This window comes from Equus przewalskii, chromosome 6 (assembly GCF_037783145.1).
Source record: "Equus przewalskii isolate Varuska chromosome 6, EquPr2, whole genome shotgun sequence".
NCBI lineage: Eukaryota > Metazoa > Chordata > Mammalia > Perissodactyla > Equidae > Equus > Equus przewalskii.
This window is the reverse complement of record NC_091836.1, coordinates 77022893-77049245: the sequence shown is the minus strand read 5'-3', so window position 1 is coordinate 77049245 and position 26353 is coordinate 77022893. Positions and strand designations below refer to the sequence as shown.

The window sequence follows — 26353 nt, the reverse complement described above, 5'->3', positions numbered from 1 at the left end:
GCCATCCTCTCTGGCTTGAGTATGGGTGGCACTTTCAGGGAACTGTCTGGACACTCCCAATAGCCCTCACTGGCCATCAGTGAAATGAGTGGCCATGGGCAGCTAAATGGCCTGCAGAATTATCAGGATCCAGATACAAGTTTCAGACATTGTTTTTGGCCATATGCCATAGGTGGCCATGGCCACATCCATGTTTACGTCTTTTTCTCAGTTCATTAAGTCAGTTTCTATAACTTTGCTTTGAAAGTTCTAGCAAGGTGGCTGAGTTACAAGGAGACCAGGGTGGGAGTAGAGCAGTGGACTGGACCCTGACTATTCCATATGGCAGGACTGCTGCAAGAGAGGGGGATCAATTGGAGAAGGAACCATGGCAACACTAGTGATGTCGGGACCTCATGTGAGGGGACACCTGGCATGAGTTGTGCTCATTCCAACCAGATTTGATAAAACCCCTTTCTCTTAATTAGCTGCAATAATTCTTTTTGAAGCAAAGTCTTCAGAAGAGGGACAGACAACCTCTACTTAGTATATTTAGCATTTTCATCTCTAAGTATGTTCCCAAGCATGGGAATGTCTTGTTTCCACCTTTACTCTGGCTCAGAGATGCGGGGGAAAAAAGCATCCATCTCAAGCTTTTGAGCAGTCAAGTAGAATGACAAGAATCATGTTTTTCCTCCAGGGTTTCTTGTGACATCGGCAGCTCTGTATCAGTCATGACCACTGCCTTTCTTTAGTTTAAGCTCTATTTAAGTGTCCATGGATAGCCCTTCCCCCATCCTCTGCCCCTTATTACTTCTCCCCTCCCTTCCACCCTTGTGCATGTTAAATATTGCATGTGCTTTTAAAGCAACAGCTATCCAGGAAGCCCTCTGATTCAGTGGCACCATCCCCTCCTCCACTCCCATCACCACTATCTCCAAAGTGGCCCCAATGTACCACACTTTCTGGTAGTCATTCTTGTGAAATCCCTTCCCCTTGGATCTAGCCTGGCCCTATGACTTGCTCTTGACCAATGGTCTATGGTGGGAATGACTCTGTTATTTCAGAGGCTATTTAGAAGAACTTTGCAGCATCAACTGGGGATGCAATGTTAGTTCTGAAGGAAGGCAGCTGCTACGTAAGAAGTCTGACTACCTTGAGATCTCCATGTTGTGAGGAAGTGCAAGCTAACCACGTGGAGAGACTATGTGGAAAGAGACGCCAAACCAGCCTCCAGCTGTTTCAGTCAACCCAGTGGAGGAGCCAGACATGTGAGAAAAGAATGCATCATGGATATCCCACCCAGTCAGGCATTCAGATGATACTAGTCTCAGCTGCCATCTGATAGCAACCATGAGACCCTAAAAGAGAGCAATCACCTAAGCCCAGCCAACCCACATAATCATGAGAGATAATAACTTTTTATTTAAACCACTAAGCTTTGTAGTGCTTTGTTAGGCAGCAATAATTGGAACACCCACCATCACAGGACAGGATGGCCATGAAGAGCAGGACAATTTCCAGATCTAACTTTCGTCAGTCTCCTTGGCTTAAGTGTGAGAGTATTACTTTCTTCTTTTCATATGAAATGTAGTTCTATTGATGGCCATGAGGACTAAGTCATTCCATTTAGAGTCATGATTGTTGGAGCATTCTGGAAACATCCACATTGTAGAAACCACCCTCCACTCCCCTCCCCCATTCCTCCTCTGGTCATGTATTAGTGTACTTCCTGGACATCACATCACCTGCTAAATGTGCCCAGTTCACTGGCTGGGAAGATGCTTTTGAAGCAACACACATCCAGGGCAGATCTCCTTGAAGACAAAGGCAGCAAGAGGAGGGGGCTGAGCCTCTGGGCCAGGTGGGTGGGGGAGACATTGGTCTCTCCCCATCTCTTGGAACCAGCTTTCCCCAAGGTGTCTTCCTAAGGTCTAACCGGGTGTATCCCTTTCCACTGCCTTTTCCATTTTTTCCAAGGTTCTTTAAATTTCCTTCTCTATCCTGGGAAAGATGTTGGAGAATCCCCTTCCCCCCAAGTCCAATGAGACAAGGTTGGAATTTTTCAAAAGGAACATTTACTAGGAAACTAAAGGGAAATCAAAGAGAATACAAGAGAACAGAGGCAGAGTTGCAGATGGGCTCAGGGAGTTTAAATTTATAACCAGCTTCTGGCTGTGGCTGGACTGGCTACTCCAAGCTTTCCAGACATAAAGCCACTTGCCTGCTATGTGGGCAGGCTGCTGCCTACTGGCCCCTATAAAGCCACCTTCAAGCCTGTAGCATACTCATTAGTACCCCGGGGCTGCTAGCTCTCTGAGTAGAAGATCTTGCAGGGGAACAATAGGCATAGCTACCCCCGGATCCCCCACCCAGGCTCCCAGCGCTGAGGACATGTCAAAGTTTATTGGGATGGCTGCCTGATATCTATTGGGGCCAGTCTGCTTTCTTTGGGACCATTCTTCTGGGCTTATCTGCCTAGCTCTAGAGAGAATATTTCTGCTGACTATCCTGCTGGCACTAGTCCTTCATGCTTTGGTTCTAAAGACTGGTATGTTGGAAGATGTCTGAATGAGAAGGAACAGGCAGAAGGGAACATTGGGCAAAGAAGTTTGAATTCTTCTCATGTCATCAGACACAGGCAGAACCTTGGGTTCCCTTTAGATCCTGGAGGTTGAAAGCCAATCAGAGATGGAAATAGATTAGGCAGGCTGGGGAACACGTGAAGCTGAAGTGTAGTAACACTGCCTCACACAACCAAAGGCCTCCATTCTTTTTAGATCTGACATCAGGGTAGTTCCTTCTATCAGGCAGCTGTGGAAACAAGAACTTTCTGAAGACATGCAATGATCCTGCTTCTACCCAGTTAGTCCCACACTGAACTGTTACTTCAAATGAAGAGTCTGCTGCAAAGGGATTGTAGGAAAAGGGAAATGTTATCTTGGAGAAGTGGTGCAAATGTGTAGATGGGGTACCTTGCACTCATAATGGGAGAGAGAGGACCACTAGGTAACAGCCTCCCCTGGGAGGGTTATGCTGAGGCCTTTGGTTTCACTTGTATGGAGGCAGAAGCAGTGAGGATGAGGAGCACAGCTGGTAGTAGGCTGGCTGATGTGGTCACAAAGGAAACTGAGTAATGAATGAGATATCCAAGGAGAGCCCTTGACCTTCACTCTTGTAGGTATTTCCGTTCCCCAAGCGCTGTGAAAGTGATATATGTGTCTAGAAGTGAAAAGGAAACCTGTTTGTGGCTGCCCAAGGCTGTGCCTCTGGGCTGTTGCATATGGAAATACCCCAGAAGGCACTCAGGCCAAGAGGGCCCAAAAGTTGTGCCTTCCATCGGGGACAGCTGTGTTATCTCTCCATGAACTCAGCTCACACAATAGTACATCTATTGCTGAGGCTGTTCCCTCAGTGGACAAATGTGCCTGGGGAAGGGTATTCCAGATGCTTACGCCAGTGAGATGAATGCCTCTCTAACACGGATGACAAGTAACTTTCATTCTAATGCCAACCCCTGTTGTAAGGAAGTGGCTGCTGGCTATCTAGAAAACAGTGTTGGAGATTCTGACTCCTCAGAATCTGGGTTTAGCAGGAGAGAGGGCCATGATCAACTGGTACTCACAGCCATGTGCATGGGAGGGGGCAGTGAATTTGCTGTGAACTAACTCTCCTTGCACTAGAGTTTCTCCAGGGGAATGGCATGCCTATCCTATTACTCTCCTGGGGCTATTCCTTGCAAAGCTGGAGCACTTCTTGGGTGAAATTATTTTCTGGTGACAGTTATTAGCTCAAAGGTAGTCCAGTGTGAATTAGATCTGCTGCCTATTTAGCACCTGGATATATTTTAAAATATTCTGTCCTTCCAGGGCATTCAAGCAAATATCACCTAAGAGTGATGCTGCCAGGGCAGGTGCTATGACTCCATCACTAAGGGCTTTGTTCATCACTAAGAGTCCTGGTAGTCCTGGTTACTTTTAGTTGTCTCGCTATATTAGTTGGTTTCTTCCATAGTCTGATCTTGGTTCTCAGCAATGAGATGTGCTTCCCCTACAGCATACCACCTTAGGCCACCTGAAGATGGCTGGACTGTTCATGTCCACCAAACCCAATCTGGAAAGATGGCCAGTTATTGCTGTGGGTACAGCTGAGCATTTGGTCACTGGAGTCGTCCGGATGTTGTTGGATGGGAAAAGTTCCTTAAGATCTTTGTAAGATGGTTGTCCTACTGTGTCCTTGGCACAAGCAGTCCTCTTACTCATAGTCATCGTTTCTGTAGGAAGAAGAAATAAAAAGAATGTTTTGGTTTTCATCCATATGTTTTTAATGTGTATCAAACAAGTGCCAGGTGCTGTGATAGATGCTGGAGATACAGATACCGTGAGTAAGACACACCCTCTGCTTTCAAAGGGCTCACAGAGGGAGAAATTACAATGTCAGAAGCTGAATAATAAGGTTGCAAAGAGGAGGGAAGGATGAACTTTGAGGGGACTGAGGAGGTCTACAAGAGGATTCTGAAAGGTAAGTCTTGAGCTGGGCCATTTAGGCTGAAGGGGAGTCCATCAAGAGAGGAGGTAAGGCCTTTTAGGCAGAGGAAAGAGCCTGTGTGAAGGCACACAGGCAGGAAAGGACACATGGTGTGTTGGAGGAGTTGTCAGAATTTGGTGTGAGGAGTGGAGCAGGAGGAAGTAAGGCTGAAGAGATGAGAGAGGTTCTGCAGGGTGCCACATCAATTCCTTGTTTCCCAGCTGTGAAGGACGGGCTTTTTCAACAGAGCCCCAGACTTAGGGTAGCAGTATTTCTTGTGTTTCAGACTCAGCCCAGCATTCAGCTTAATTTAAACACAGGGCATCTCCCAGTATAGATTAAGGGTATTAATGCTGCAATCACAGAGAGAAAGAGAGCTAGAGTCACTTCCATGGACAGAACAATAATAAAAAATGTGCTCATACACTATGGGAGAGCTGCAGACATTCTTGGACTGGACTGTATGGACTGCGTTTCAAAGATCAAATGTTCACGCATGAGGCTGTAACTTAGAGAAAGTAATAAAAGCCAGAGTGTATACACTGTAGAGGGAAAGCTGTGTCCGACTGTGACCTTTGGCTTTGAAGCATGTACCTGGGTGTGGGCACACCCACACCCCTGGGAAAGGGAGTTCCTTTCTGAGACGAGGAGGAAAATGTGAATGGATATTTGCCTTATATTGTAATTCAAACACGACTTTCCCAGACCAGCTGATATCAGCCCTGGAGCATCTTCCGAATGGCTCTACTTCCCAACCAACCACCCAGGTCAGGCCCTAGTTCCCAGGGTCCCTTCTCTCAGCTGTGAGACCCACTCCCGCTGGCCTAGTTTGCCAGTCCCTGAGTCCTTCCTTATCACAGAAGGCGAATTGTCAACAGGCTCAGCCCCACCAATGAATGTGGTCTGGAATTAGTTGTCTTGTTATTAGCCAAGGAGACCACGTACCACATCCCTTCAGTTTTGAATACCTATTGTGTTCCAGGAACTAGGATATGAACTCTACAAATCCTTAAAAGAACCCTAGGAGGTTCTCTACTGGAAGATACAGAGATGTAGAGAGATTAATTTGTCCCAAGCCACACTTGTTAAGTGTCAGAGTTAGGATTTGAACCCAAGACTTCTAACTTCAAAGTCTAAGCTTTAGCAATTACATCGTTCCTAAACTCACTCTGTAAGCCCACTTTATACATCTGAGATTCTGCCTGGTTTTCTACACTGTAAATCTAGCCAGATGATGTAACTTTAAGAAACCCTAGCCCAAGCTAGTAGCATGCAACAGGTGCCATATCCCACTTATGGCTTCCTATCTTCTTATTCTATTTCTCTGGATGCCTATGGTTAGTGACCTGCATGTGTCTCTCATTTGCCCCCTCAGTTTATGCACAACCTCATTCTTCCCTGTTCTGACCTTTGTTTCACCTCTCCATTTGAGCAGTCCCTTCAGCCTGCGTTGGGTAGAGCTTTCCCAAAGTGCCGGCCGTAGGGACCACCTCTATCCCTGGTTTGTTACAGCCTTATCTGAAGTCTCCTTAAAGGGCTGGGCTATGACCTCAACCAATATTTCACCAGTCCCCCTACCCAGGGATACCGCTAGCAGAGGCCATGCTGCCAATGGCCAAGTTATAGTGCAGCTTCAACCTGACCTCCATAGCTGGGCTTTGCTCACTTGGTGAGTTTCCATTGTGTATGCAGTTAGTTGGAATTAAGCTCAGCCCATGGCAATACTGCGGAGTGGTCTACTGGTTCTCTCTTCTTTAGTTGGCTTTGTTTTTGGGTCCTGATCTTGCCTGGTCCAGGATCCTTTGTTTTCCTGCAAAGCACAGGGGACACTAAGGCCCCAGAGTGCTTTTGGTCTGCGAGCCTACAAGATGATGGGATAAAGGAGTTTCAGTATGTCTGGAGGAGTGGTGAGGTCATCTCTACTACTGGTCTCGCAAGAAAAGCTCCTTGGAAACAAACTTCTCCTAGGGAAAGTCACGTATGCAGTCAGATGTGAAAAAAAGTAGTTTAATTGTTCCAAGAGAAGGCAATTTTAAGTATGGCATGGGTGAATTGTGCTGTGGTCCAACCCTTTTTGTCAGTCTTTTACGGGGGAAAAACTCAACTGAACCAACAAAACAAAATAAGCAAATTACAACACCTTTCCAAACTCTTATAATTTAACGAGCTGTTTCTCAGCCAAGATTTCCATAAAATGAGGTATAAAGAAAAATTTTTCTATAGTTCAGAAGAGCACCGACCCAGTAGGATTTTGGTGAGGGGATGGGGTGGTGGAGACTGTGGCATCAACACTGGAGATAGCAAAGGTGACGCAAGCACTGTGGCCACAGGCTGGCCTAGCTGGTTCCAGGGCTGGCGCCAGGCCCACTTCAATGGGCAGAAGCCGCAGTATGCCTGTTATCAGATCCAGTGGCCTCCCAGGCAACATCACAGGTTTGGAAGGTATCAGGAACTTCAGTGGCATCAACAGGAAGTAGTGGTTACAGTCTTATCTAACCAGAGGGGATTTTAAGTGAATTCAATTATCCTGAGACATATAGATGTGATTTGAATTAAATTGAATTGAAACCAAAGATGAGAACTGTCCCAATGAAAACTGTAATGTGAAGTGACATTTTGATAACAAAAATGACAGCTGATATGAGACAGGCCATTGAAACTGACCCCAAATTAAGAACATGAAAAGACTGAGTGGATCATTAGATAATATCTCCCTCTGAATTTGAAAATGGGTTTTGATTACAGGAAGTATCTAAGGGCTTTGAACTAAGAAGCTTGTCAAAAATTGAAGTGACTCATTACTTGATTCAATCTTCTATGTGCTTAATATCGTTAAACTTGTATTTAAAATTTTATTTAAAAAGCATAAAAATCTTACCATTTTGTTGACTATTACTTAGCTATTTAGCACAGCTTGGCAAATATATGAAGAAACATCATGCCCTGCCTGCTTAGAATCTGATTAGCTTCTCCCTTTCCCCAAAGCAGGCATTCTTTATTCTCCACTCCCTCTCTCCACCCCTTTAAGAATCAGTATGCTAAAGAAATAAAGTGTGAATTTAACTAGACTTCCGGTCAGGGGATTGGGGCAACAGCTGGAAAATGAGTGTCCATTTGCCTAATAACTCCTATTTATTGAGCACTCCAGCACCCTGAGAGCTTTGCACACCTTATCTCATTCAATACTTCCCTGACCCTCTGTGACAGATATTACAACTACATTTTTACAGAGGTAACTGAGTCTGAGAAAAGCCAAATAACAAAGGGAGTAAATGTCAAAGCCAGAATCTGCGACCATACCTTTATGGATCCACATGTGTGCTCTTAAGTACTACTCCCAGGGTGGCAAATTGTTGCAGCTTGGATGCCAACTCCATTACTGTGTCTTTCTAAAAAGGATTCTCAGTTCAGAAAAGAATTCTGAACAGTCCAGACCTGGTAGGAAAGTGTGTTAAGATCCATTGTCAAGTCAACCTTGAGGGGGAGAGGTGGTGAATGGCAGCGGATGTGACACGTGAACTGTTACTGAGAGAGGTGCATCAGAAACAAGCAAGAAGCAAGGGCTATGCGTGAGGTGCCATTCAAAAGGAAGAAGAGTGCTGTCAGAGGTTTTCAGGGGAAGGGGCAAGTTAGGGAATTACTGCAAAGCAAAACGTACCCTACCTGATGAAGTTAGGTGGAGGTTATTTGGAGTTTCTTACTCCAAGTTAACAATTCATTGTATTTATTTATTAATTCATTCAACAAACATTTATAGAGCACCAGACAAATGTGCTGATCACCAGAAACACAAAGATGACCAATGCACACCCTGCTCTTGAAGAGCTCGTGGTTAAATGACTAGAGAATCAAGGATGATGAAAAAGAAAAGAAAGTAAATGAAGTCTTCTCAGGACGCTTGAGCATAACTGCTGTGCGTGTGTGCATGTATGTGTGTGTGTGCACGGAGAATTACATCTACCCAAATCAGGGAGGTAAAAGGAAAAAAGTTATGATAAAAAAATTGGGTAAGGGTGAAGGTTGAAAGGTTCCTAGGATATATGTGATTCACTGGATGGTGAAATGAAATTCCATTTAAAAAGTCTGGGGTTGTCCCCCACTGACAGTATGGCTAGCAGAAGGCAGCCATGAGAAGGGACTTGTCATGTTCATTCATAGCTCTGGTGAAATTCCCTTGGGAGGCAACCCATGCCCTTTGCCATGTCCGTGCACAGTTATCCCCCTACTGCAATTTGGAAGTCAGATCGCAGACGAGCCATCTGTAATCTCAGTTGCTACTGAGGACTTGAACTAATATTCAGTTCCTGTTATTTGGAAAAGTAGCTTTGTAATACCAGAAAGGTATAACAGTTAAGAATTATAAATGATGAAGTAATGATACATTTGTGTAAGTTATATTTATTTGAGCGCAATAACACATTTTGTTATCACAGTTCTGCTTTGTTTATGTTTTTAAGGTAAATGACTAACAATATGACATAGTAGAAAATTACTAAATTTATGATTTTAATGGGTATATTTAGGAGAACTTAACTAGCTAAATTTACAGTCAATATTTAAATGCTTAGGAAAATCCAATATTCTAAATTTATAAATTTGATTCTTAAGATGTTGAAATGCTTAAGGTAAACTAATCTAAATGTGTAAGATTTTATTTATCAGCATTATAAGAGTTAACAGTGCTTGAGAACAATTTTGTTTAACACTGACCATGATAGATGTTTGAAGAGTTTGATATAATCACATTTTAAATTTGTGACTTTAGTTTGAAATGTTTAAGGGAATTTAGTCACTCGATTGCTTAAACAGTGTCTAAATATTAGGAAAATTTTATTTGCTAGATTTATAAGGTTTTTTTCCTGAGTTTGAAATGTTTAAGAGAATTTGATTAAGTGTGAAATTGGTGTTTAGAAACTTAGGGAAATTTAATCTGTCAAATTAATGAGTTAATTGAGAATTGAGCAAAGAACAAGCGAAAATGAGTGTTTTAATTTCAAAACAAAATGATTAGATTCATAAATCATTATAATAGTTAAGGGTATACAGCCTTTAGTATCTATTGTTCTAAGAATATTACAGATAGTAATTCATTTACTCCTCACCACAATTCTCTGAGGTGGGTTCTATTATTATCCCATTTGACAGATGAGGAAATCGAGATACAGAGTGGTTAAATGACTGCTTTACCAAGTCCCGTGGACTGAACTGCGCACCCTCCCAAGTTCATATGTTGAAGCTCTAACCTTCAGTGTGATGGTTTTGCAGATGGGGCCTTTTGGGGCTGATTAGGGTTAGATGAGACAATGAGAGTGAGGTCCTTATAAGAAGAGACACCAGAGAGTGCTTTCTCTCTCTCTCTCTCTCTCTCTCTCTCCATCCACCACGTGAGGACACGGTGAGAAAGCAACCAACTGCAAACCAGGAAGACAGTCCTCACCAGAACCCAACTATGCCAGTGCCCTGATCTCTGACTTCCAGCCTCCAGAACTGTGAGAAAGTAAATTTCCATTGTTGAAGCCACCCAGTCTATGGTATTTTGTTGTTATGGGAGTGTGAGACGACTACAACACCAAGTGTATTAGTTTTCTAGGGCTGAGAGCTCTAGGTAAGAATCCTTCCTTGCCTATTCCTAGCTCCTGGCGGTTGCAAGCAATCCTTGGCTTTCCTTGGCTTATAGCTGCATCACTCCAATTCCTGCCTCTGTCGTCACACTGCATCTCCCTGTGTGTCTCTCTGTGTCTTTACATCGTCTTCTTATAAAGACACTAGTCATTGGATTTAGGGTCCATCCTAATCCAGTATGACCTCATTTTAACTTAACTAAATATATCTTCAGACTCTATTTCCAAACAGGGTCACATTCTGAGGTTCTGGGTAGATAGAAATTTGGGGAGACATTATTTAAGCTAGTATCCCATGTCACCAACATCCAGCACATTGATAAACCCAATGTCAGTTGTCAGTCCTCATCTTATTTGACCCACTGACAGATCTGATCATTCCCTTCTCCCAGTAATAATTTCTTCTCTCTTGTCTTTGGACATCTCTTGGTTTTCTTACCACTTCAGTGATGTTCTCCTTCTCAGTCTCTGTTTCTCTTCTTTCCCTGCCTTTCAGTATTGGAATGCCTGATTCTTAGTCCTTGGACTTCTTCTCCATTTATGTCTCAACCATCTTTATCACTACAGCTTGACCTGTCTCTGGAACTCTAGATCCCTGTATCTACCTGCCACTTGATGTCTCCCTGTAGAATATCAATGGATGCTTCACATTTAGTAGGTCTAACTCCTGATTGCCCCACACCGGTGCTCCACCTGCAGTCTTCTTTGGCTCGCTTCATGGCAACTCCATCTTTTCAGTTTCTCAGACCCAGAACATTGGAATCATCCTTCATTTCTCTCTGTCATACCCTACATCAGGAAATCCTATCACATCTCCTTCCAAAATATATTCAGAATGTAACCACTTCTCTCCACTACCCCAGCCAGCTTCTACACTGGTCCAAGCCTCTATTGTTTCCATCTGGATAATACCAGTAGACTCCTATAGGATCTCTCCACTTTTCCTCTGCCCCCATAGAGTCTATTCTCAACACAGAACCAGAGGGATCAGTTATAAGCTCAGATCATGTTACATCTCTTCAAAGTCCTGCAATGGCTTCCTGTTCATCTCAGAATACAAATCAAAGTCCTTATGAAGATCTAGTAGGTTCTATGTAACCTGAGCCCTGGCCACCTATTACCTTTCCGATCTCACCTCCTATTACTCTCCCTCTCACTCACTCTACATCCCCCAAATTGATCTCACTGTTCCTTGTTCAAACTTCCTTAAGGTCTTGTATTGGCTGTTCCCTCAGGCTGTATATCCACATGGCTTGCTCTCTCATCTCCTCCCACTGTTTGCTCAAATGTTTCAGTTTTCCTTGAGGCCTATCAGTACCTCTATTAAAATTAACCCCCCTTTAGGGCACATGTGACTGGTGATGGATGGCAACTAGACTTTTGGTGGTGAACATGATGTAGGCTATACAGAAGTCAAAATATAATGATGTACACCTGAAAAGTACACGACATAAACCAAAAAAATTAACCCTCCTTTAAAAAAACCAACCAACCAATCAACAAAAGAAACCACTAGTACATTTCTGATCCCCCTTACTTGCTCTATTGTAGTTTTCATAGTACCTATTACTTTCAATATTACATAATATTCTCATTTATAATGGTTATTTTCTGTTTCTCTCCCTAGAACATAAGCTCCACTAGGGCAATAAATTTTGTCTATTTTTTTCTCACAGATGTATACACATGTAGGTAGTCAATATTTGTTGGCAAATAAATAAATGACTGAATCCCCCATTTCCCTCTGCAAAGTGATTGTTTCAGAGGAAATGTGATTGATCATTACTTGAACAGAAAGCCATAATACAATAAATGGTGCAGCTAATGCAAAGAGGCATCTTGAGAGATAAGCAGCCAGCATGATTCCAAGCAGGAAGGAATTCTGAGCTTTTGGGAAGAAATGGTCAAGGGTATCCAACCTTCTTTTTGTTGTTGTTGTTTTTGGATTATCTTTTTTTTTCCTGCTTTTTCTCCCCCAATCACTCTCAGTACACAGTTGCATATTCTAGTTGTGGGTCCTTCCAGTTGTGGCATGTGGGACGCCCCCTCAACATGGCCTGATGAGAGGTGCCATGTCTGCACCCAGGATTCGAATCAGTGAAACCCTGGGCCGATGAAGCGGAGTGTGAGAAATTAGCCACTTGGCCACGGGGCCAGCTCCTCCAACCTACTTTTAAACTAAGACCATTCTCTGGCAGAGACATTTATGAGAAGTGTCTGAGCTTTTGTGCTGCCACAAATCTCACCTGAGACAATGACTGGGTGCTTGATTGTATCATCCTAACTCTTATGGGCATTGCCTGGCACTTGGAGAACTGGATGCTGGAAGGACGGTAGGGTTTATTTACTCTTCAAGAAAACGGAGCTTCTTTGGCTCTGAGAGCTAGCACTGGGCTACTATTATACATTAACAGAACCGCTATACCTGTAGATTTGAAAAAATGACATGCAGGATCCATCTAACAAATCAGTATTCATTTAACATGTTGTAAGATAAAAGAAATTGGAATTCTATCCAATAAGAATTTATTCAATGCTAACTTTGTGCCAGGCATTTTGCCAACTACTGGTTATACAATGATGAATATGCTCGGTCTCTATCATCAAGAAGCAGCTGGATGTGCTGTGGATGACACGTACACAGATAATATCAAGTGGCACCAAATGTTATGTTAGGGGTAGGCACAGGGTGCTAGGAGAAGAGAGCACAGATAAGAGACATTTAAGTCATAGTGAGAGGATCTTCAGAATGCTTCCTGAAGAAGAGGACATTAAATCAGATGCTTAAAAGATGAGCTGGATCTAGCCAGGCAAAAAGGAGTAGAAAGAACAGCACAAAAATGTTAAAGCAGTGGCAAGGGCGTGAGGTGAATAAGCACAGTGTGGACCCGCAGTAATTGGGCATGGCCTCAGCATAATGTGCAAGGAGGAGATGGAGGTGGGGTCCTAGAGAACCTTGAGTGCCAAGACAAGGAACCTGATCTTGGTCTTGTTCTGGACAAAGGGCAGTTACTGAAAGATTTTAAACAGGGGAGGAACATGGTCAGACTTGTGTTTTAGGACTTGGACCCTGGAAGCAATGCAGACACTGGACTGGAGAGCACACAGGAACAGAGAAACCAGAGCTGAGTGCCCACGTTGGAGCAGTGGACACCCTCTTGCTGTGAGAGCCTCCATTCATCCAGTCCCTATAGAAGTGTTGGTCAGTGAAGACAGAAAGGAGATGGTTGGCTTCAGCTCCTGAGAGATCTATTTGTCTGGTCCCCAAACATGACCAGAGTGGTTTAAATTCAGCATTTCATAGAAAGTGACAAATGGAGCTCTGAAAAAGAACAAAGAGCTACAAATATAAATACCAAGGATATCATGAATGAATAGTCATATACTACCTCCCAACCCCCAGCTGACCATAAACATTAGTGCATAATAAAATGGATGCTAGATCTGTTCACTCGGGAACTTGACTTCAGGATATCACCATTGCCACTTATGGATTGTGGGCATTTTCTGGTTAAAGGGTAAGACCTCAGTGTCCTCTCACTCTTATTTGCCTGAAGTGAGGGAGACATTGGAGAGAAGTGTGCCCTGCCTACTCATGTGTAGGTACCTTGCATCTCTCCTCTGGGTGTTTCTACCCACTGTGTGCTGATGGTATCTGTGTTAATTCTCCCTTGGGCACTCTCACACTGACAAGTCCCCTCCTGCCTGTTGACCAGAACATACTGGAAACTTCTCTGCGGACCACAGAGGAAAAGCTCAATCATCTTCTGTAGCAAAGGTCACAATGAGCCCGAATCAGCTAAATACATCAATTGAGTGAATAATGAAAGACCCTACATTTCACCATGGGGAGGAAGCACAATCTCAGGCCTCAAGCGGTTCACAGTCAGGAGAGAAGACAGATGTATCTGATTAATGACAAAGCAAAAGCCAGAGGTGAGAAGCGGTCAACGTGAATCGCAATCAGAGCACTTCTTGCTGAGAGGGGTGTAGTTCATTGGAGACTTCATGGAGCACGTGGCACTTCAATTGAACCCTGCGGACTATGTAGGATTCATATGGTGAGACTGTGGAGGAAAGGTGTTCTAAACTGAGGAGTATCAGGAGAAAAGGTACAAAAAAGAAAACTAATTTAGGGAATATAAATAGGTATGGCCAGGCAGTGGAAGCTTTGGAAGGAGGGAGACCTGGTCAAATCTGGGTTCTCCTTCCTAAGAAGAGTGGCATAGAATGAGAAGCAAACAACTGAGGAGCTGTCGAAATCACTTCCACAGACCACCTGAGGCACTGGGCGGCCTCCTTGTTGGGCACCTGTCCCACCTTGGGCGATGATACTTGCTCTGGCAGATATGACCCAGCAGATGGTCATTCACATCCAGAATTTACATAGGTCAAAGGGGCAGCTGTGGAATTGGTAGCCTACTGTGATCCCATGAGGGATAAAATACCCGACCCCATGATACCTTAGGGAGAGGTCTTCACCCACCTCCCCAGGCCCTGCATGTCTCCTCTCCTTCTCCAGGTGTCTCATGGATGTGTTTTTCTTCAACTTGGGAAGAGTTCTCAGAATCAGCTTAAACATCGAGATGTAGTTGTACAGAATAAACACATCTAGTAGACTGAACACAACTTCATCTTGAAAAATTAATTAAACACGTAGTAATTTTAAAAAATGTATTGTCTTGCAGCTTACTTTTCTCAGAGAGAGATCCTTAAATGTGTTTGTTGTTTGAAAACAGATTATGAGATAAGAAACTTTCTTTGCCCTAAAGCTTTAGACGTTCATATTGATATAAGTTATTAATAATGTCAACATTTTGGGTACTATTCCTACCATTAGCTTTTCATCTCAAAGATCCTCACAAAGTCAAAAAAACAAAAACCTATCAGCACAATTAATTTTCTCTAATGTGAGTACCTGTTCTCTTCTAAAAAACAGTAGGCCATGGAATGTACCTCTCCAGAATGCTATTAACATTGGGCCTTTGTGCGAATTAGACACAGGAACCCCTCCAGGCTCACTCACCACTTGGCGAGTGAAGAAAGGACTGACTTCAGCTTCCTGCCTCTCCCTGGCCTGGTGAAGGATCCACCAGTAGGACAGTTTGCATGGCCCTGGGGAAGAAGGTCTTTGGTGGGCTACCAGGGGGCTCACATTATCCAAGGTAAAGCCCAGATCCTATCTTAGTCCAAGAGGCTGAGACCATGAGAGGCTGTATTATCCTATATAATGATGCGAAGGGTCTTCCTTGCAGGCAGTTTCCTACTGGCAGGGACAATTACTATATTAGGTGGATGTTTCTTTCCCTGGTTATAGAATTTTCAGTTTCACATGATCTGTTTTGTCTTGTAATCACTCATGTCATCCTCAAGCTCAGGAAAGTTTCATTAATGCTGCAGCCTGGCACTAGCTGTGCTTTGGGGAATTGAAGAGGGGGTTGTGTCCATGATTGGGGTAAGCAGTGCAGGGAGAGACTGGCAGCTGGAGAAGCAGTTCTGAGACATCTAGAGATGACCAGCAGAGAAACCTGGAGCGCAGCTGGGAGGAGAAGGGGGAAGAAACAAAGGAGATTTGTGAGATGTAGACAAACATTCTTCAGGGAATTGCTGAGCTGTGTGGGGAGAGGAAATCAACTCAGGGCAGACACAAAGGGTAGAGGCTCAGATCAAGAAGAACCTGAGGGCCTTGGATTCTTATCAAGGGGCTGGAAATAAGGGGACAAGGAAGAAAAGTGACTGAGGGTGTAGCAAGGACTGGGAAAGGGAGGCTAATCTTGGATGAATTTTAGGGGTTGCTGTGTTACCAGTGGGGAAGCTGAGCTCTGCCTCTGCTGGAAGCACATGGCCCGTCAGACAAGATGAGTCCACAGAGGGGTCAGGTTGAGGAGACTGCACTCAGTTTCTCTCCCCTGGCACTCCTGATGAGGGGGGCGGAGACCAGAAACACAGGGGCAGCTACCCTCCTTGCCCTGACCCGACTCCCCAGGACTCTTGCGTCCCAAGCACACTCGCCTCCTCTCTGCTCTTCCCAGGTCTGTCTGCTTCTCGTTCCAGGTCTCTGTTAAGTGTCACCTCTCCAATCACCCAACAAAAATTAGCTCCATTCACTCCTATCACATCTCTTTGTTATATTTTCATCCTCAACTTATCATGACCTATTTTCTGTTTATTAGTTTGTGATTTGCCTGTCTCCTGCCACCAGAATGCAAGCTCCATGGTGGCAGTAATCTTGCCTACGTTGCTCAACACTGCATTCCCAGTGTCTGGAAGAGCACATGGCACATGGCAGGTTCTCAATGAACATCATCTGAATAAATACGTGAGTGGAGAGATCAGGACAACTGAAGACTCTTGTGGGAACTGATGATAAATATGCTAATGGCCAGCCCTTGGGGGTTAGAGCAACACAGTTTGGAGTGTCTTCCCAGCTTACATTGACAACAATGCCCACTCAATCCCGTCATCTGCAGTGCTCCCACCCACAGCAATGAGTCCTTGGAAGTCATGCTTATAAGACACAGCTCTCTCTTTATCCCTTCCCCACCACACACCCCACTGCCTCAGCGGTCCGAACCCAGGGTGGGCTCCTGAGGCTCCTGGAGTGAGGGTGTCATTATGTCTTCCCAAACCACATGAACAGAGAGGGAGGAGGGGTGGATCCTCAAGGAAGACGGGGTTCTTTTCTCAGAAGATGAGAGAAGAAATGCTGCATGAGCAAAATCCTAAGGTTTCACTTCTGAGATTTTCACGCTAAGATCACCAGGGAAAATCATGTTCCAATTAGAAGGAATCACATCTCTGCCTCTACAAAGTTTAGTCTTATCAAAGTACAACATTTAAAAACCCACAGAGGGGCCAGCCCCCTGGCCGAGGGGTTGAGTTCGCGCACACTGCTTCGGTGGCCCAGGGTTTCGCCAGTTCGAACCCTGGGTGCAGACATGGCACCGCTCATCAAGCCAGACTGAGGCGGCATCACACATGCCACAACTAGAAGGACCCACAACTAAAAATACACAACTACGTACTGGGGGGCTTTGGGAGAAAAAGGAAAAATAAAAAAAAATCTTTAAAAACCCACAGAATATAACATGACTACTATGATAGAAAAGACTATTCCATCAGCTTTTAGGATTTAAAAAAAAAGAGCTGTCAGTTAATCAGTTTTAGCACATATTGTTCACTGCCTGTCCTACTGGTTTTGAAAATTATGGTTATATAAAAGCAGATGATTAGGTTGGAGAAGAAACAGCAGAAGCAAAACAACTGAAAGTAAATTAGCAAAAAACTCACATGACAAATCATTTGGGAATGTGAGGTCATAAGGGATGGTGAATTAGTGCCAGCAGGATGAAAACAAAAGAATTTTCTGAAAAATTCTTAGTCATTGTTTAGTTTTACAGTCTTAATCGAGCTGAAAAATAACAGCGCAGAAGGGAAAAACCTTTTAGAACCAGCACAGCTACGTGATCCATAAACTGACCGACCATGCGAGAAACTGGTTGTGTCTGACTGATACAGCTGCGTCTTCTTCCAAGCTGTCTGGCCAGCAGAGAAGCAGGTTTGAGAGATTTGCTGAGATGTGTAGACACGGGCAAATTCTTTTCTTGGAAGTGGGGGGAGAAAAGGAAGAGTACAGCTGGAACAGCTATAGGCTGACTGATTCAACTTGATGATGAAGAGAGAGAGCCTTTCCTAAGGGAGTGGAGAGAGGTCCACACCTGGACAGAGTCCCAATAGTCTTGGTATCTAAGCCCAAGAAGCACTGGGGTAGAAGAACTGTGATTTTAAAAGCACTGTATAGAATCAGAAAGATCTCAGCTTAAACCTGTGTTAGTCAGCATCTGCTGTAATAACAAATAACCCCGAACCTTAGTTGCTTACAGCAATAAACACTTATTTCTTGCTCGTGGGTTTGGGGGTCAGCTGCAGCTCTGCTGGGCTCAGCTGGACTTGACTCCAGACAGGCAGAGGTCTGCTTCTGTGTCTTCTTTCTGGGACCCAGGTAATTCCCATGACAGATACCAAAGGCTCAAGGGGGTGAATAAAAATACGTGATGCTTCTTAAAGCCCTTGCTTGGAACTGTCCCCCCACCCATATGGGTCAAAGCAAGTCACAGGGCCAAGTCCAAAGTCACTGGGGTGTACAGCTCGCACAAGAGCATGGAAGGAGCATATAGCAATGGATAAATGATGCAATCTACCTCAACATGCTAGCTCTGCCACTTATTTGTCTCATGATGTTGGATCAGTTAGTCAGGCCTCAGTTTCTTTATCTGGGGAGATAATACCATTTCCCTCACAGAGTGAGGGTTAAATTAGATGATGCATGTGCAGTGCTCAGCACAGTGCCCTGGAGAGAGTAGGTGTTCAACAGAGGAAAGCTAACATTGTATTATTACTATTATTATTTTTTCCTTTTCTCCCCAAAGCCCCCCAGTACATAGTTGTATATTCTTCGTTGTGGGTCCTTCTAGTTGTGGCATGTAGGACGCTGCCTCAGCGTGGTTTGATGAGCAGTGCCATGTCCGCGCCCAGGATTCGAACCAATGAAACACTGGGCTGCCGACAGTGGAGCGCACGAACTTAACCACTCGGCCACGGGGCCAGCCCCAACATTGTATTATTATAATCTGAAGTATCATGTTATAGACAAGGCATGCCTGCCTGTCAGGAGTGCAATGACCAGCACTGGGCAGAAGGAAGGACACAGTGATTGACAGGTTAGATGGGCACAGTCCAGGGCAGCAGGTGAGGAGGTGGTGATCAGGCAGGCAGGTAAGGGTTTAAGGTGGTGGGAAGGCCAGGGGCACATTAGACCCAAGGTTCACGAACACTGGGTAATGAACGAATGAATGGATGATTGCGTGAGACGGCTCAGGCTCCCTTTCAAACAACTCTGGGAGAGCAGTTGGTCTGAGTGGTTGTGGCTTCATCTTCCCACCCCTAGGGCAGCCTGGTCACCCTTCTTCCTCCAGTAAGGCTGAGTTTCCCCCTTTGGACCAAACATGCCAGGCCTCACTCCCTTGCCTTCCATCCCCCATGTCTAGTCACCTCTCCCCTCCCTACTGTCACTCACATCCGGTTCTGTACTTCCCCTGCCGTGAACCAACTCCATCTTTGAACCATCTCCAGCCCTCCTCTGGTGCTCTCCATCTGCCATCCTCTACATCCTTGACTTTTTATTAAAACCTTCCATCCGTCTCCTCACCTTAACTGAATCCTGGTTCTTCCTCGAAGTCGAGATTCTCTGCAGCCCTCCCAAAAGAAGGCCGCTTAATCCCTCGTGTTCCATGTAACTCAGGGTGGGGTGGTAGCATTGTCTCTTTTGTTCCTTGATGCCTTTGCTCCTCCTTCTTATAAAACCACCTGTCTACCTTAGACCTCTCCCCCCTGCTACCAACGGTAACATCTTTGGCCATCCCCCTTCATCCAAGAAGACTAAGGTCCCAGTTTTCCCTTCTACCCCAAGCCCTACCACTGCCCCACACTAATAACCAGGCCAAGTAAGTGTCTCACCTTGGTGCCAACTCATCTACCCATGAAACCACAGCCAGGCATTATGGCGACTGCGGTGACAGCAGCAGTGGGGGTGGGGGAAGACTCAGATCTCTGGGGAGGCCATAGAGACACAGCCTCTAACTCAGTGTGCCCACTGCGGAATTATGTTGGAACACCTATAAAAGGTGAGTTATTTCGAGAGAATTTTTTGTGCTGTAGTGGAGGAGATTTTGCCACTTTATCAAACGATTTCAGTAAGTCTGGAAAACAAAACCACGCCCTATACAATGCTGAAGACACAGTGGGTACAGTTGCCATTTTCAGTATTGATTGAAGTAGAATAATCGCAGCATGAAATTGCAATAAATAAAGCACAGGCTTCTTGCTGAAGCCGGCACCAGCACACACACGGGACGCTTTCTTCTTTGGAGCAGGAGGGGTGTGCTGCCGCCCTGTTATCCGCCTTGTGAGGAGGGCAGCAGGGATTGGAACCCTGAGAACAGAAGCTACGGCCCAACAAGGCATCTGTGTGCACTCTGCTCATTTCACAGGAGCCGGCAAAGGCAGTGATGTTTCCTGCAAACCTCGAGCCAGGTCCCTGCACCTGAGTATGGCACCCTCACGTTGCAAGAGCTGCTTTTGGAATAGATTCGAGGCAGAAGCAGGCAGCTCTGAAGCCCTTCCGGAGGCCTCGGCCTCCTCTCCCCTCTGTCCTTGTTCCCTGCTGCTTCTCCATCTCTCACCTTCTCAGTTTTACATGTAAAGTCACCAAATCATCTCGAAATGTGAAATATCCCAAAGTCTGCGGGACCCGAAGCCCAGCTGCATTTCTCTCCTTGTGGACCAGACCGTACAGTCTTTTCTTAAAAGCCCCTCCAGACAGAGTGATCCCTTGCTGTCAGGCGAAGCGTGGGATGCTATCAGTGAGAGTTTTTCCATTCAGCTTTTCAGTGGGTAGAAGTCTAAACACACAAATCTACTGAAATAGGGCACCGATTGTCCAGGAAGGACCTCCAATCTGTGAGTCAGGAAACGGGCTCTCACACCTCATGCTGAGCACGTGGGAAGCTGGGCTCTCCCTCCCCTGATTCCTCCATCTCTCTCTTATTCAGCCAGTTCTGAGCCCTACTCACTGCTGGAGCCTACACAAGGGTCTAAGGACTCAGAATGAATGAGCTACAGTCCCTGTTCTCAGGAAACTCAGTCTATTCAGAAAAACAGACACAAAATGACAACACAGCATTATGGGAGCTATCACAAGGGTATATACACAGAGAGGAGGCTATGCTTGAGTTGAAGCCAAAAGAAGTAGACATTTGCAAGGCACTTCCAGGGAGGTATCTCAGGCAGCCGGAATAGCACGTGCAAAAGCAAAGTGACATCACAGAGCACAGTGCCTCTGCATCCTAGCAGTAGCTCATGTGGTGTGACGGGGCATGAAACTTCAAGGGGCAGGAAGACTCCAGACAGAGAGAGAGGGGCCCGGTCGTGAGGGTTTCTGTGTGCACTGTAAGGAATTTGGGTTCTACCCCATAACAGGAAGCCAGGGAGAGCTAGAAGGAAAGAAAGAACAGGTGTGAGGTGCCAGCGTGAGACACGAAGCAGGCAGGCAGTTCCCAGATGTATTCGCTGGGGCACAAGGGAGCTGGCTGCATCTGTCTCCTACTCAGAGGGGCTCTGATACTAGATCGAGACTGGTCAGACCCCAACACATACCATTCCACTGCAGTAGAAAGCTTCAGCAGTCTGCCAGCAGGTGTTCTCTCACTTGTGCTGCAGACTCATACATAGTTCCATGTCACCAAACCCCATACGCCAAAGCAAAAGGACACCAGGATGCATGTGCCCCTGGACTCCAGGAGTAAAAGCCATGTCGTGGTCATGGCCAGGTCATGCTGGGACACAGGGTGGACACCCCAGGCAGTGCTGGTGTCAAGGTGTGCCCTATGCTTCCCTCCCTAGCTCCTCTCAAGGATTCGGTCATTACTGTCCACTGGATGAGCATCATTTCATTATTTAGGAGTCATTGCAAGAGGCTCAGGGAGCTGACCAAGGCCAAGGCAGGCTCACAGACAGAAAGGCAGGGTAGGAACTTTCCTGCCTACATTACCCAGGAAACGGGGAGGAGAAGCCAGGAGGCTCCAGTGTACCAGCCTTGTGCCTGTGGACAGGGAGCTGAGGGTATCCTATCCTGCTACCCCTTGAGGGAGTCAACACAAAGGGGCCATGTAGCTACTGGGTGTCAGGCAGGAGGGCCAGGGAGGGCTCTTCCTTTCCTTGCTCTGGGAGTGCCCAGATCCAGGTCCTTAAAGGACCACCCTGTGGCATCTGTGGTACTGAATGCTGAGTTAGGAGTCAGGAAGCTGTCATGATGTCACTGGACCTGCAGACCTCTGGACAGGAGGACCAGCAGGCCCTTCTAAGAGGTTCCAAGGCAGGAGAGTCAGGGTCTTCACAGTGTTTCGGGCCAGGAACTCCATAAGCCTCACGATGCCTGGTTTCTCCTTTGACAATAATGACAACAATAATAGTTAACACCTATTGAGCATACACTAGGTACCAGGCATGACTGACCATGAACTTGAACACTAGACATCCCAACTCCATGACATCACTGGTTGGGAGATTCTCATTTCCTCTGCAGCCCTGACTTAGGGTTGGGCACAACTGTAGGATCAAGTGGGTGCTCTCCAGGCTAGTCAGACACTTGGACAATGCCTGCCTGGGGCTGGCCCCCAGCTTGGAGCTGCCACGTAGCTGCTGCTCATGCAGAGGCAAAAGCCAGCCCTGTGGCTAGTTCCATGCTGGCCATAAGAACTGGGCTTTCTAGTAACCTTAGCAGAAGGAAGATGTGCTGTGGGCAGAAGGGCAGGACGGGCTGAGCCCAGACAGTAGCCAGAGGACTGGTGCAGCAGTCTAGAAGAGTCAGTTCCCAAATAGGGGACTTCCTCAGGGCCCCACCATATAGACAGTGCCTCTGGAATCCCAGCTTTAGGTACAGAGTCTGAACAGCTGATTCAGCCCAAGAACATTTTGGAAGAATTGTCTCTCTGGGATCAGGGGCCCAGGAAACTACTGTATCCCTGTGTTCAGCCCCCTGTCCTCAAAAGCGGGTTTGTGTGGAGTAGAAGAAACAGAAAATGGCTTGAGACAGAAACTTGGGCCATGACTGTGTCGAACTGTGAGCCCAGGAAAATGCACGAGAGACAGAAAAGGGCATTCAGAGATGTGGGAGGGAAGCACGCTTGTCTAGGAACTGGCAGGAGCTGACAGAGGGCAGGACCAGGGGACAAGGGGCACAGTGAGACTGTGGTCAGTGGCTCCTGGGTGGGTCATCACGGAGAGAGGTCAAGGTCTAAGAGGACAGTGGCTGTGAAGGTCAAGGCTGGACAGCGAGGCCTGAGGCATCGCAGCCAATGGCAGTGCCAGCCCCTGGCTCCACATGCTCTCAGAGGCTGCTGGGCCTCACGGCAGCACATTTTAGACACTCCAGTGCTCTCTTCTGCTTCTCTCCTATCCCTGTGCATACTCGTATGATAAATCACACCAATTATTAAAATTTACTTAGCATCCATTTAGTGCCAGACACCGTGTTAAACATGTTACATTATTTTCTCTTTTAAGTCTCACAACAGCTCTATTTGGTAGGGTCTATTATTGTGCTGTCACAGAGTTGAATAATCTGAGGCTCAGAGAGGTTCAGAACCTTGCTCAAGGACACACAGCTCAGCAGTGGTAGAGCTTATTCAAACTTTTAGTTTTTAATTATTTATTTATTTTTTGCTGAGGAAGATTTTCCCTGAGCTAACATCTATTGCCAATCTTCCTCTTTTTTTTTTTTTTCGGTAAGGAAGATTGGCCCATAGCTAACATCTGTGCTAATCTTCCTCCACTTTGTATGTGGGACACCGCCACAGCATGACTTGATGAGCTGTGCATAGGTCTGTGCCGGGATCCAAACCTGAGAACCCCAGGCTGCTGAAGTGGAGTGAGAAAACTTAACCACTACACTACTGGCTGGCCCCCAATCTTCTCCTTCCTCTTCTTCTTTTTTTTTTTTTGCTGAGGAAGATTTCCCCTGAGCTAACATCCACAGCCAATGTTCCTCTTTTTGTATGTGAGCCGCTGCAACATTATGGCCATTGACAGACGAATGGTGTAGGTCAGCACCCCGGAACTGAACTTGGGCGCTGAAGTGGAGCATGTGACCTTAACCACTAGGTCACCAGGGCTGGCCAGAGCCTGGGCTTTTAAATATGACACTTTTGGGGGTTCCTACATGGAAAAGACCTCATCCCTGGCTTTGAGTTAGTAGATGGTGGTCCATGGTCCCTGCAAAATCCCAGCAGAGGAGACCCTCCCATCTGTCCCCAGCCGCTGACCTCTAGGCCCAGGTAGCAATCCTGCTCTGGAAAACCAAGAACTTCGTGAGAGATCAAAGACAGCCAGCACCGCCTGCATCGGGGAGGCAGCCACCACAAGCAGAGAACATCCCTTGGCTCTGCCTCCACAGGAAAAGCACACACAGGGGCCTCTGTTGGCTCTGGAAATTAAGCAATTTTTCACTTAAAACCATCTGAAAACAAACTTCAGTGCCTTCAAAATTATATATTCACAGAACATTTCTAGACTCTGGAATAGGATTAGACGGTAATGATTTAATTGATGGTTAAGTGTGTAGATAAAATGAATGTGCTGAATCCTTTCTGTAATTATCTCTCTAAGGAGCCCTGGCAGCTGTAATTACCGTCTGAGGCCGAAATTACAAACCAGCTGTAGTTTTAAGCAAAATGTGTTGCAGCCCCTGCCGAATGTCTAAGTGAAAGTGGGTCACCTCCAGCACAGGGGCCCACCAGGACACCTCCGAGAAGCATAGTGGTTGCAGAGGTTTGTCTCCCAAACCTCAGGAATACGTTCTCACAGTTGTTCTGCACCCTGGGCCCTCACCGTCGCTGCACACTGCTCTCTGTCCCCTGCTGCTGGCCATCCTTCCTCCTGCCCCTTCCTCACCGGGAAGATTTCTCAGACCAGCCCGCTCACCCTGGGGGCCGAGAGCAGGCTGAACAAAGGGTCACCCCTAAATCTCAGCTCAGGGATGACGGCAGAGCTCTCCTGGGCCTGGAGGTTAACCGCTGGTGTCACTACAACTCAGAGTCTACACCCTGTTGGTGGCCAATACATCAGATTAGGTTATAAATCGACTTCTGGCCACCACTAACCAGAATGGTTGTCTCCGCTGATCAAATTAGTCTAATCATGACTGAATTCCTTGCAGAAGCTGAGCTCCTGCCTGAATAATTATGCAAAATTCATGTATTGATACAACAACAACTACAGAATTACAGAGTACCTCCTATGTGCCAGGTGCTGCATGGGGGACCGGGCACACACTGGTGACTGGAGCAGATGTGGCTCCTGCAGTATTGGACTGTGGCTCCTGAACTGTCCTTGACTTGACCAGAAACCTGCCAAAGGTTCTGGCCCACACAGTCTCACGCATCTGGATCTGCATCTGGAGATGATGTAGTTGGGTGGAAGAGAGTGTCAGGATGGGGTGGGCATGCTACAGGTGAGGAGAGAGCACGTGAGCTGTTGATTTTAGCAGAGCTTGTTGGAAACAGTGGCCTTGGTTCTCAGGCCTCTGCTCTGCAGCCTCTTTCATGCATTCAGCATTCAGCACTTCCTGAGATGCCTACCACGTGCACAGGCGGTGCTCCTCTATGGTTCATCCCTTCTTCCCCAAAACCATGTCCTAGCCTTGCTGTGCAGGGCTCTCACTAGGTGTGAACAAGATAGAACATAGCACCAGGTGACACTTACTATAACCGTCATCAAACAATCTGTTTGATGATTGACTTATGTCTGTCTCCTTAGCTGGACTGTAAATTCCATGGGAGATGGGACCTGTATCTCCAGTGCCTGGCTGAATGCTTACCACCTGTTTAGAAATAGTTGGTTTATGAATGAAAACAAACCATAAAATGCTGGGGAGGAAGAAGACAGATGTGACTGACACACTTCACTACTAGAGGAGGACAAAGGTCTCTAATTCCACCCCTGAAGGTGAAGGGGTGCTCAACTCCAAAGATTTTGTCAGGTGAAGGCGCTAGGTGGTGGAGTCTGTGGAATGATGAGCAAATCTAGACTTCCACAGGGATACACTGGAATTCATTCATTCCCATTCCCATTCATTCATATTCTCTCTCTCTCGCTCTCTTGTTTTCTGCAGGAGACTCTGTGCTTCTGGAAGGCAAGCACCATATACGTTCATTGCTGAATCCTCAGCGTTTAGACCTTGCAGAGTACTGAGGGGTCCTAAATAAGTGTTTATTGAATGAGCGCAGGAATGAAACCGAGAGCACTGAAAGGTTACCTGCAGTGACATCGATGGCCAGAGGAGGGCAGCAAAGGGTAGCAGAGCTGATGCAAAGGCCCCATGAAAGGGCTATTTGCTCTGTGGGGATCACTTGACACTGGGGCAAGGGTCCTATTACCCATGTGAATATTCAGGGACACTGAGAGCACTAGGACTGGAGAAAATTTCTGACAAAAGTCCAGTGAAGCTCAGCATCATAAAGGAGGGAGATCAATTTTAGTGGGGAGCTAGAGAGGTTGGTGGGGTAGAGGTGTGTGGGTAGAGGTGTATGAGAGAGGAGCTAAGTCCAGGATCCCAAGTACAGTGGCATCGCAGTGTTGGCAGCACAAGCCCTGTGCTGAGTGCCTCTGGG

General features: G+C 46.0%; 1 protein-coding gene across 2 annotated transcripts in view; it reads right to left on the bottom strand.

Annotated features, from left to right (window-relative positions):
- Nucleotides 1–2040: 2040 nt before the first annotated feature.
- The window catches only part of SYT9 (synaptotagmin 9), a 181543-nt gene continuing 157230 nt past the window's right edge, over nt 2041–26353 (bottom strand). For both annotated transcript variants that reach the window (XR_011541594.1, XM_008514543.2), the window contains exon 7: nt 2041–4252. Coding sequence is in view for 1 of the 2 variants with exons in the window: in XM_008514543.2 (XP_008512765.1) it covers nt 4244–4252 (9 nt within the window). In the remaining variant the exon portion in view is untranslated. The remainder of the gene's footprint in view (nt 4253–26353) is intronic.